Here is a 12,752-nt window from a genome sequence, read left to right on the forward strand (position 1 = left end):
AGCGCTGGAGGAGGGGGAAGGGGGGAGGCGAATATTCTCACCACCCCCGCGGGGCGCGACGCGGCGACAGCAGCAGCAGCAGCAGCAGCAGCACCAGCCGTCAGAGAGCAGGCGGCGCGGGGGAGTCGGGAAAAAAGTGTCAGTCTGCGAGGACAAACATGCGTGGCCGGCGCGGGGACTAGCGGCCGGCGCGACACCCAGTGCACAGTGTCTGGTTTTATATGAGCTCGGGCGCGGCGCCGTGCCGACAGCCGCAGCAGCAACAGCAGCAGCAGCAGCAGCGGATGCATCTGCCGGCGGCCGTGGACGCCGCGGGCGACGGCGCCGGCTCGGCCGTCAGCCGGTGCGTGATGGCCGGCGAGGAGGCGCTCGCCAGCCTGCACGAGGCGCTGCAGGAGTACCACGGCGAGCTCGTGCAGACGGGCAGCCCCGCCGTGCTCTGCTCGGCGCTGCCCTCGCACTGGCGCTCCAACAAGTCGCTGCCCGTCGCCTTCAAGGTGGTCGCGCTCGACGACATCGTCGACGGCACCCTGGTGACGGTGCGCGCCGGCAACGACGAGAACTTCTGCGGCGAGCTGCGCAACTGCACCGCCGTCATGAAGAACCAGGTGGCCAAGTTCAACGACCTGCGCTTCGTCGGCCGCAGCGGCAGGGGTGAGTACGTCGGCTAGCGCCGGCGCCGGGTTTCGAACCTGGCCCCCTCCTCTGGCCCGCTGCGCGCGTGTGCCCCGCGCAGTCGCGAACCGCCGCCTCTGGCGTCGCTACTGCGCGCCGCACCTCCGTGCTACCTGCTGCCGGACGAGTCCGCCTTCACGTAGACTGCCAGGCCTCCGACAATAACACTGTGCTGACAACAGTCAACAATCGCGCGCACTAATCAGCTGATCACACTTTTTCCGCCAGGTTGTTGAAAAATACCTGCATCTACGCTCTGCTCACTGTAGTGAAGCGCGTGGCATACGCTTTGTAGCTTACTACTGATCAGGGCTCTTCGCGTTCTTTTCCTGTATGAAACGCGGCTTGAATTCCTCTGTGCGAGCTATAATTTTGTCTTTATGCTCCCCACCCAGAGAAGCGGCATGCAAGTGTTTATAGTATACTGATACAGTGCTTGAACTGTGTCGGTACGCACCCGTACGCCGAACCGCTACCTCTGACGAAAAAAAAGTCATAACCGTAGATTTTGAGATGCGGTATGATAGAACTTTCGCTGCATTTGAAGTGATGAAAACAAATATTGTATTCACACCCCTAAAATGCTCAGAAAAGCGTTAAAATAACGTTTTAAGAGCTGTAAACTTTCAACAGCACCCTCTGGAAGTCACAGTACCGCAACTCGATTCCTATATTCCTTACCGAACGTTGCTTCTAAAACTTGCTGAGTACGCTTTCATCATGCGTCAGATTAAGCTACCCCTTACGAAAAATAGTGGAATTCAAATGTCCGAACGGATTGCTTCAGCGGAAGAAAACAAAGTAATTTTAACGCAGTTCGTATGACTCATTTCTTAACTTGACCACTGAACAAAAAAAAAAAAAAAAAAAAAAAGAACCGTCCTGAACACTGTTCCAGAATTTTACGCAGACTTGACGTCGTACCTACTGAACGAAGATCTTTCGATAGTGAACAGTTCAGTAAAAGCTACAAATGATTTGCTTTTTACGCCTCTGTAGTTTCAATTTACAATGCAAAGAAGGTCGGCATAGTTCTTTACCAGAGCCGAGCCTACCTTGTGATAGCTTTCGTCACTGTTTCTACCGATACCTTACAAGAATAATAAACTCAAACATCACCTACAGGACGCACAGACACTAATTAGCGGGCAGATAAACCGTCACATGTTGCGTCTTATTTGATTCATCTGACTAGTTTCGGTCGTCAGACGCGAGCATCGTCAGGTGTTCGTTACCTCAGTGACTTTGTGTTTTCGGTGTCGGTGAGCGGAGCTTTGAGTATCTAACTATTATCGCTTATGCAATGAATAATTGAGGATGCACGTGTCTGATAAGCGAAAGTACTGAAATACCTCGAATAATACGCGACCTAAGGGGGTTTGTCTGTACATTTCTTCTAATTCAGATATCTGAACGAGTATTTTCAACGAAAGAAAACAGTGAATATCGATCGATCTGGTACTGAAAGTAATCCCGGTGCTGTTTGTGCTCCCAGTTTCTTAACTTTCGGTGCTTCACGCCCACCGATTCCTAAACGTTCGCAGACATTCGTTCATTTTCTCCGAAGAAGAGCTGTTTCGGACACCATAAACTTGTAAATAATAAATAATTTTTTCTGCTAGTGTAGGTTACAATCAAAGAGCAAAGTTCTTTGTCAGAAGTAAAAGTAGATTCTAGTTACCAGTGCTTTACAGCTAAATTTCTGGTTCCATGAAATGCTCGTAATGCGTCCCCGATTTGATTTTAAAGCACTACATTTCAGATTGTTGGTACTGAATAATTAAGCCATATCCTGCATGTGTTTGTAATGGTAATATCTTCTACGCATTTTGTATGTCCATTGTCAGTGATAAAATGCAAGATGTAGTTCAATATTCTGACGATAAATGCGATTGCAGTATTGAGTAGCTCCTTAGGTTTCTGAGATCGGAGTTGTTAGGCTACCGCTTGTTCACATAGCTGTTTGCGGATGAAAAATTCACTGAATTCTTCAAGTTAGCGTATATTGTGGAAAAAGAGTATTTCCACCATTCTTTTCGAGGTACTGTTGTAAACACAGTACTCTGTATACAATTGCAACTGATTCTCAAAAAGTAGGGACGTCTCAGTTCCTATATTTTTCCCATAAAACTTTCACCACTATTTCAGAATATATTCAGCATTTTCTGAATTTTGGTCGGACGATTACCATTGTCAAGGCAATGAAATTTAAAACACCAGAAACAGTTTTTTTTTTCATCATACCTTCGTGAAAACATTATTGCACTGCAACTCTCCTTCATCGGTGAACGGCAAAATATCGATAATTCTCTCAAAATAATTGACACATAGATGCTGGTAATGTACTTTCCGTTACAAAATTTGAGGCCTTGAGTCATATTATTGACAACTCATGAAATGGCTGTTATATTTTGCTGCTTTAGGTTTTTATATTTCATTGCCATCGCCCACCATAGTGATATCCTTACTTTTATTTTGTGGGAAAAAATACTGAAGTCTTCCTCTTAATCGGCCTCATCTGAATACTACATCTGTAATATTAAGTGTTATTGGATTGAATCTGGTTAGACCACAGCATCTCCCGTTATTATCAGCTGGAGCGTTATAATCGTAGACTGGAGATCACTTTCATGCACCACTTCCAATGTATGTGGAAGAAAACTATATTTCGTAACATACATTTAATTTTACTATGTGATGGTTAAATGTTTGTGTTGTTTGTGATGTTAATATTAAGAATGACTGTTGACTGCACCAGAAGAACGTGTTCGTCTGTCTGTTTGAAGTGGCGATTTTTGCGCCACGTTTTTGAAGCTGATAAAAATTGTACTTGTAGAGTTAGTTTTGTTTCTCGATGAAGACATAGGCAGTAACGGTTCTGTGCTCTTCAGCGTAAACATTGTTTGTTGTTTTCGTGAGAATCGTCGATAAATTATTGATAACAGAACTGACATTTTATATACATACACGGCCCTGAAATTCTGTTTATTACCCCTTCAAACGGTTAAATGACTGATTGATGCTGCACACCGCCATCTAATATTACCGCATAATTTCATAGTGCCGTCCGTTAATTTCATTGCTCCACGGCCGCACTTTATTAGTTTACAGTTTCTGTGACGTTGGGTCGTACAGTGACAACATTTGTGTAGTAACAGTTTTGAAGCCGTGGAAGAAAAGAGATGGAATGAAGGAAGGATGGAAAATTAGGGTTTAATGTCCCGTTGGCGATTAAGTCATTAGAGACGAAACACAAACTCGGATTGTGGAAAGAGGCGGAAGGAAATGGGTCGTGCCCCTTTCAGCGGAACCATCCGAGCATTTGCCTTAAGCGATTGTGATAAATCACGGAAAACCTAATTTTGGGTGACCTGTCATATATTTGACCCACCGTCTTCTAAAATCGAATTGAGTGTCTTACCACTGCGCCACCATCTTTATGGTTCATCAGCACACATACCATAATTCTCACTGCAGTTTCTTTTACGTTTCTGACATACGGGAAATAATATGCAATTGATAGAACTTCTAATTATTGGCACCTGGAAACCATCATTGTGCAGCCTCTTTCCTGCTTTTGTGCGTAATAGAGCTTTTGCAAATGTGGGCTTCTTAAAAGCGTCGTTCGCGATTTGTTGTTGCTCACAGTATCAGCTACAGAACTGAAGAAATTTGAAGAAGAAATCGAAAATGAACAAGTGCAGTTAGAACATGAACACTTGATCTGTAAACAATGTGCCTCAAAAAATTTGGGAACAGAACAAGAAGCAGTCGCTTGATGACAGAACTGATTTTTTATAACTACCTTACCAGGATAATGACACAGTACCAAGAAGAAGATTCACCGGCATCGATTAAGCTACAAGATCTGCGTCTCACCAAGCTTAAGCTACGTGCTCGCTGGTATCTCCTCACTTAGCTGAAGTTCAAAATTCAGTATTTCTAGCCCAGGGGATATTGTGTGTACTGAAATTTCGCAATATTTCGTCTTCTTCAGGCGATATTTTTACCGAAGAGGATGATCAAACAGCAACCAAAAACTCTGGTAAACTAGATTAAAAGGTAAGAAACTTTGTCACAATGAAATGGATAAGTTTTGTTCTGAGGCAACTATTCTACTCAAAAAAGAACGTCTTCTGTTTTCCTTTTGCAGTTCGTTTGGTGTTTCTATCACGAATTGACTTGCTAAATATCAGTTTACACCATATCCCCCCCCCCCCCCCCCCATGCTGATCATGTTATGGGTAGAAGACGTAGAACAAATAAAATTCCTGGTTGTGAAAACTCGGGGCTCCCATAATTAGATATAGTGATTTGGTCCACATTATGTATGATACCTTAACTGAGATTCCATCCTAACGTGAATGAAGCATTGTAATGTGCATTTTTTTCCCAAGAAGCAGACTAAACGTAAAGCTATTCCCGATATCTTTAAACTATTTGCAGAGGAGTCTAATTTGAATACCACTGCTAGTAGTCCCTTTATGCAAAGTGTCAGGATAGATGCGCATCAAAAACTGCTAATTCTACAGGCACTGTAGTACGTGGAACCGTAGTTTTGACTTGTAAAACGGCACTGAAGTAGTTCACAGTAATAAATTTGAGGCTGATGAATACAAGATGTGACGGAAACCTCGAAAAATAGGGGAGAATTAGTGGGAAAAGAAAGCACTCTATTTCCCATCACGCAAAAGCACGGTTACAAATCTCAAGAACCTGAAACATAATCCTACAACAGTAATTTACTTGGTGGAGAGTAAGAAAGTAGGCAGCTCCTCTCCCCTTGCAAACTGAACTTTTTCACTATGATTTCTGTAGCTGATAATTCTCACTAGAAGCGATTAATAACAACACTCTGAAATCATAAAGCGGAATAAACGATTTGAACTTCTGAATTATGATATTATTCCGATTTCCCATCTTGCAGGAGATGGTATTTTTTTCTTCAATAAGCCGCACCCCTCATGTCCAAATTTAATTTCTGTACAGGCCCAGCTTTTTCTCGATCGTTAATTTCTCTGCAAATATGGGAATTGCATTCTTATGCGTCTTCAACCATTTGTGGAAGTATAGGGGGTATGTTCTCGAGGAAGACATCACGAAAAGACATATCTGTAATACCAAAAGTACAGGAAAACGAAGAAAAAAGCAAGGGATTTTGGAAATTAGTCATAAATTTCGATGTACATCTTCCACGTAATAAGCCACTTCTCGTACAAATGGAGCGACAGACCGTTAACGCTAAACTGAAATACGAACAGTGTTCGAACATCTTTGATTGCGATGTTGCACCTCAGTTTGGCAAGAAAGGGAAGGGATTACTTAGGTTCGTCTAAGAATAGCAAATACAAACTGCGGTCTATTATTTGAAGATGGATACTCCGGGATTCGAAGGAAGTAACAGGATAAAGATACGACGATATTACAGACGAAGCAAAAGCTCGGCTGGAGAAGGAAGCGGGAGTGTGTGTGTATTGGGGAGGGGGGGGGAGCGCTACTGAGCCATTTTCCATGAACTTTCCTGCCCCTGCTGGCATTCCGTCTAAAACGATTTACGTGAACTGGGAAAAATCTTCATATTCTGGCCGAGTTTTGTTTCTGAAAGGAAAGTCTGTAAACTTTTGTTAAACAGCGCTGACAGCACATAATTAATGGGTTGGTCACCGACTTAAGTTGCAACGTCACCTTCAGATATTGTAATTGATTCTATAATAAATGACAAGATGTAGCAGTTTACTTCTGGGTGACAATTTGACAGTTACATTTTTGCGAAAAAATCATTTTCTATTTGGAAAGGAATGCAAATTGGATAATTTTCACCAGAAGAAAGGTTGTTCTTTCTAAAGAGGAGTTGAGATGAAAACGAGGAATGCTTCTGTTCGCAGAAATCAAACGTCAAGTTAACAACACAAGAGTAACAAGAGTATGCATTAAATCAAGAGGCGGTAACACTCAGCTTATGTAGTACATTACTTCTAAGAGGCTTTACATGTCGCCACACTCTCTATAGATTCTTTCACTAGCAGAGTCCTTGCAGTTAAAAATGTCTGCACACTGCAGGAAAAATTATCTCGATTCCACACTTGCATAAAAGACCATCACAGGAAACTGGGTGCCCCATATAAGTGAGTGAAATAGAAATCGTCAGCCTGGTTGGACAGACGAAAAATTACTGTCAATAACACCGGCAGATCCTCAATAATTACGAGATATTATAATGGCACTAAAAGATTGAACTGAATATCACGAAAGGAGTGCTTTGATTAAAAAGGGCATAAGGGAGACAGTCTTCCCCCCTCTAAAGTTCAACCTGTAAATGTAAGAAACGGTAAAGAAAATAAAAGAAAGTTTCAGAACTGGGATTGAAATTGAGGATGAAGGGAAGTATGATAAGAATAGCTATTGACACTTTTATGCTCTGAGAAAATACGAAAAATTTACAATACTTGTTGAATGCAGTGAACTCACATAGTACAGAAGACACAACAATGAAAGTATTGAGGAGCAGCAGAAACACTGTTAGCGACAAACTTATGAAAACTGGTGCCACGTAGCAGACAATGTACGAATTCACCTGTCTGTCAAACAAAATAGCTCATGGCAGATTGACTAAGGAGGACACAAAAAGAGTAGCTGCACGGACGAAGAGATTACTCCCCCCCTAAAAGAAGAGTGCTAGTATGAAAACATAGGACTTGATATGAAAAATAAATTCATGAGAAAATACGTCTGGAACACAGCACTGTATCTAAGAGAATCATGGATTGGAAAAGAAACGGAGAATACGAGAATCGAACTCTTTGAGATATGGTTTACACGAGGATGTTCAAAATTAAGTGAACTGATTCCTATAGAAACGAGGAGGTTCTCCGCAGATTGGCAAAGAAAAACATATGACGCGAAAACATTGGCTAGAAAAGGGTACATGATAATAGGACCTGTCTTAAGACGTCACAGTGTAGTGTTCTTGGTACTAGAGGCAAATATGGTAGAGGAAAGAAAAACATATGACGCGAAAACATTGGCTAGAAAAGGGTACATGATAATAGGACCTGTCTTAAGACGTCACAGTGTAGTGTTCTTGGTACTAGAGGCAAATATGGTAGGGGAATTCTGAGATTGGAATGCATAGAACAAATAGCTGAGGTCACCGAGTGTCGGAGCAACTATGAGAAAAATAGACTGCAACAGAAGAGGATATCGGGACCGTTCGCATCTAAGCATCCAGAAAGCTGACAGGCCAACGAAAGTAAATATTCGAAATTTTGCTCAATTTTTGGTGTAACAATCGTTAAGTAAAATTGCAACTTAGCTGTAATGTTCAATGGAAAAGGAAATGCCGCGTGGCTAGGGCCTCCCGTCGGGTAGACCGTCTTAGGTATGACATTGCGTCGCGCTGACCACTCAGCTACCAGGAGCGGACAATGTACAATGAAACAATAAGCAACCAATTGCATAAAGGAAATTTACTTTCTTCACCGGTTTCGGGCACCTAGTGCCCTTGCTCAGAAGGTTATGTCCATCACATTATTTGCGAGTGTCAATAATAAAGTACATGCAGCACGACGCCATGGTCCTAAAAGATATATGCAGGAGCTGTAATGTCTTTCATTGTTGTTGCAGTCTGCAGTCCGAAGACTGGTCTGATCCATCTCTCCAAGCTAGTCTGTCTACATTGTAGGAGACCCTTCATCTGCCGGCCGGTGTGGTCGTGCGGTTAAAGGCGCTTCAGTCTGGAACCGCGTGACCGCTACGGTCGCAGGTTCGAATCCTGCCTCGGGCATGGATGTGTGTGATGTCCTTAGGTTAGTTAGGTTTAAGTAGTTCTAAGTTCTAGGGGACTTATGACCACAGATGTTGAGTCCCATAGTGCTCAGAGCCATTTGAACCATTTTGAACCCTTCATCTCTGCATAAATAATACAGCCTTTGCCATTTGAACATTCTTAACGTAGTCAAGCCTTGTCTCTGTTGCATTCATAAATTACACACATAAATGTGGCAAAAAGAGAACCCCCTATTGTAGAAAGTACTTGCCGTCGCTGTTGCTTGCACTCAGCACCCACACAACCTCGTCACAGGAGCAAATAGGGTTAGGCAACACTGTGGCAAAAGGCAACACAGATTATAAACAATTCAGAATAATTTATTAATGGAAACTTCACAAATAGTTAATTGGTGCGTGGTAGAAGTGTTCAGAAGCACTAATCTGTCTTTACCTTTGGTCGAACCCAAAATCCAGTGAACGATAACTACGATTACTTGTAGAACGTCCAGTTGGGCTCTTCTTAGCGGCGACTGTCTTGAGGGTGTTAGGTGCTGTTCACAGTGCTGATATTGTCTGGGCGGAGCAGAGTATGAGCTTTTGGCGTTTGGAGTGTGGACGTTAACTTGAGGACTACTTGTGGGATGTACGTTCTGCTTAATTCGATTCAGCATCTTTTCGTCGGTACCCGATCTACCCAGCCACCCTTCAGCATTCTTCTACAGCACATTTCAAAAGCTTCTCCACTCGTTCTGTATTAAGTGTTTATCGTCAACTTTTCACTTCCATACAAGGCCGCACTCCAGACAAATACCTTCAGAAAATGATTTCTAACATTTAAATTTTTGTGCTACGTTAAAAAAAGTCTCTTTTTCTGAAACGCTTTCCTCGCTACTGTCAGTCCGCGTTGTATGTCCTATATGCTGCTCAAAGGGCGAAACTCATCTGCTACTTTTAGTGTCTCATTTCTTAATGTAAACCGTATTATTTATTAGCGTATTGTACTAAATACTCAATTTGGCAGGTCCATTTTTAATGAGCTCCTAGCCTGAAACTATCTGAAAGCCAATAGCAGGAAATATGGAAGGGCATTTCATTTGAGATGGTATTTCACTCAGATTCTTCCTCCTCCAAACTAAACGCTACAAGTGATCAGGAGTGTTGATAAATTATAAAGAAATGTGTTTTGGAATTCAAAGTTAAATCGGCTTCTACACACAGTGTTGCTCTAATACGTGAAAGCAAAGAAAAGTTGGAACTTAAGGACAAGTTCTCACAGAAATGCTGCAAGGAAAGCAGGGTTACAAATTAACGAGGACAAATCATAGTACATGGTGTTGAGGAACGCACTCATTGATGGTGTCCCATTGACAATGGATGAATTCACTCTTAAAATAGTAGACCTGTTTAAAAATTTGGGATCCATCTTTAGCGAACAGAATGAAATGGAAACTTGGATTAAGTCAAGGGTCGCAACAACAAAAGGACATATTTTAGGTTACGGAACTTGTTGTGCAGTAGAGCCCTGACGAGAAATTTTGAACTCAGGCTACGTTAGAGTGTAATTCTCCCTGCAGCTCTACACGGAAACATTTACATTGAGGAAAACTGATGAGCAAAAACTAGTCTTCGAGAGAAAGATATGAAGGAAAATATTTGGCCCCGAGGGAGTACTCCAGTCATAGGACTCGAGGATACTGAAAAATTAGAGCTACACTCACAAGCCGATTTTGGCCAGAGGTTGAAAGAAAGAAGACTGATGTGGATTGGGCACCTAATTAGGATAGAAGATAGAAGACCACAGCGAGTAGCTTTCTCAAGACCGCCGCGCGGGATTAGCCAAGCGGTCTCAGGCGCTGCAATCATGGACTGTGCAGCTGATCCCGGCGGAGGTTCGAGTCCTTCCTCGGGCATGGGTGTGTGTGTTTGTCCTTAGGATAATTTAGGTTAAGTAGTGTGTAAGCTTAGGGACTGATGACCTTAGCAGTTAACTCCCATAAGATTTCACACACTTTTTTTCTCAAGATCAGTGGACGGCGAAGGAAAGGCATGGATGAGATGACAGGGTGATATCAACATGGATGCGGAGGCGCTGGATCTGAAAAAAAGGAGAATGTATGACGAAAGCCGTGTACAGTAATGATTCGTGGAGGAATGTAGGTAACACATATGGTATGCCAGACCAAAGCGACAATTAAGAAATAGGAATAAAGATTTACCGGCAGGTGACTTTAAGTGGATCAGTCACTAAACTTACTTACGAAAAAATTATTTGTTAAATGTAATATTCAGAATCAATCACTGGATCGCAAAATTTTTTAGGAGAAAGACACCATTCAGCAGAAACTGTAAGCGCTCCGAGTGTTAACCACAATTCCCCTGGCACTGTCGGAACATTCATTGCTGCCAGGTTTCGGCAGAGAAGCGAGCGCGCCCGGTCCTTGTTTGATGGCTGCAAAATCGGGCATCGCGTCGGCGCCGCGCGGCACGCGGGGATCAAATATTTATCTAGAGGCCGCCCCGCCGGTGACAGCGCGGGGCAGAGGACATTGTTTCCAGTACTCAGTTAATACGGAGCTCGTTTGCCGGGCGCGGCGTGCTATTTATTTTTCTCTGCAGAAATCAGAGCGCCGATGGTCGCCGTCGCTGGCGTCCCCCCCTGCGCTCCGCCTCCCTGCCTCGCGCCCTCTCTGAATTGGGCAGATTAACACGGGCACAAAGTCGATCATTTAGCTCGACGTGGCGGCGCGCAGTCGATATCGATTGGGGGAGGGGGCGGCGGGCCGTCCGGGACGCCCAAATGACTCACCGGTGGGCGGCGAGGAGAGGTGGGTCCGGCGCGTTATGAGGCGAAGCGCGGCCCTCAAGAATCCAATAACACTCGAACCAACACGGCTTATATTTTATGCAAACAGAGCGCGCGCTCGCACAGTGGCGGGGCCCCGCCGGCTGCCGACTGCCGGCTGCGGCTGACAGCCCGGCCCCCGGGCGACAAATTCACTCGTCCGGCGCGACGGACCGCCTGTCAAGCGGACGCGTCGCGAATTAGCGGGTCTCGAGTCCGGCCGGCGTTCCCTGTCGGGCGCAGCGCCGGGCGCGCCGCCGCCCCCAAACACGCTGTCACGCGAGTGTCAGGCGTCGTTCTGCAAGGACCGGAGGCGGCGCCGATGGAGCGTCATTTCCACTGGCACGTAATGGAACAGATCGAATTGCGGAGTTCCTCTTCACTCTCTACAACGTGCTGCGCACCTGGAAATCACTTCGCCCGAATACGATTTGGTTGCGTACGATTTGTTTGCACTGTGCCCCAAAACTAATAAATATTTAAGTACGAGGCGTGGTTTTTTAAGTAAGTACCGTTTTGAAATTAAAGAAAGACGTGCTAAGATACCTCAATAATTTTGTTTTTACATGAGAGCCTGTATCTCAATCTAGACTACTGGCCATTAAAATTGCTACACCAAGAAGAAATGCAGATGATAAACGGGTATTCATTGAACAAATATATTATGCTAGAACTGACATTTTCACGCAATTTGGGTGCATAGATCCTGAGAAATCAGCACCCAGAACAACCACCTCTGGCCGTAATAACGGCCTTGATACGCCTGGGCATTGAGTCAATTAGACCTTGGATGGCGTGTACAGGTACAGCTGCACATACCACAGTTCATCAAGAGTAGTAACTGGCGTATAGTGATGAGCCAGTTGCTCGGCCACCATTGACCAGACGTTTTCAGTTGGTGAGAGATCTGGAGAATGTGCTGGCCAGGGCAGCAGTCGAACATTTTCTGTATCCAGAAAGGCCCGTACAGGACCTGCAACATGTGGTCGTCCATTATCCTGCTGAAATGTAGGGTTTCGCAGGGATCGTATGAAGGGTAGAGCCACGGGTCGTAACACACCTGAAATGTAACGTCCACTGTTCAAAGTGCCGTCAATGTGAACAAGAGGTGACCGAGACGTGTAACCAATGGCACCACATACCATCACGCAGGGTGATACTTGTTTTCATGCAAAAATGAAATTATTGTGATATATTAGCACGTCTTTTTTTAAATTTCAAAACGGTACTTACTTAAACACGCCTGGTAAAGTCGTTTTTACGTAACATTTCATTTATTGCACACTAGCTACTGCTTTCAAACGTATTTCAGATCAAAGTTTTGGTCTAAGGTACTATATTGGAGAAAAAGTCTATAAAACGTCAAAAGAGTTCAAAGTGAGAAACAGTACTTCCCAGACAGTATTTTGGTATTGTAGAGAAATGAAAGAAGATGAGAGACATATTATCCTGATTACCTGAAAGCAAC

At 43.9% G+C, this 12,752-nt stretch overlaps 1 protein-coding gene across 1 annotated transcript in view; it reads left to right on the forward strand.

Moving 5' to 3' along the window:
- The first annotated feature begins 221 nt into the window (after positions 1-221).
- The window catches only part of LOC126159641 (segmentation protein Runt-like), a 124,280-nt gene continuing 111,749 nt past the window's right edge, over positions 222-12,752 (forward strand). The window contains exon 1 of the mRNA XM_049916565.1: positions 222-654. Within this exon, the coding sequence (XP_049772522.1) occupies positions 222-654 (433 nt within the window). The remainder of the gene's footprint in view (positions 655-12,752) is intronic.

The sequence above is a fragment of the Schistocerca cancellata genome, chromosome 2 (assembly GCF_023864275.1).
Source record: "Schistocerca cancellata isolate TAMUIC-IGC-003103 chromosome 2, iqSchCanc2.1, whole genome shotgun sequence".
Taxonomy (NCBI): domain Eukaryota; kingdom Metazoa; phylum Arthropoda; class Insecta; order Orthoptera; family Acrididae; genus Schistocerca; species Schistocerca cancellata.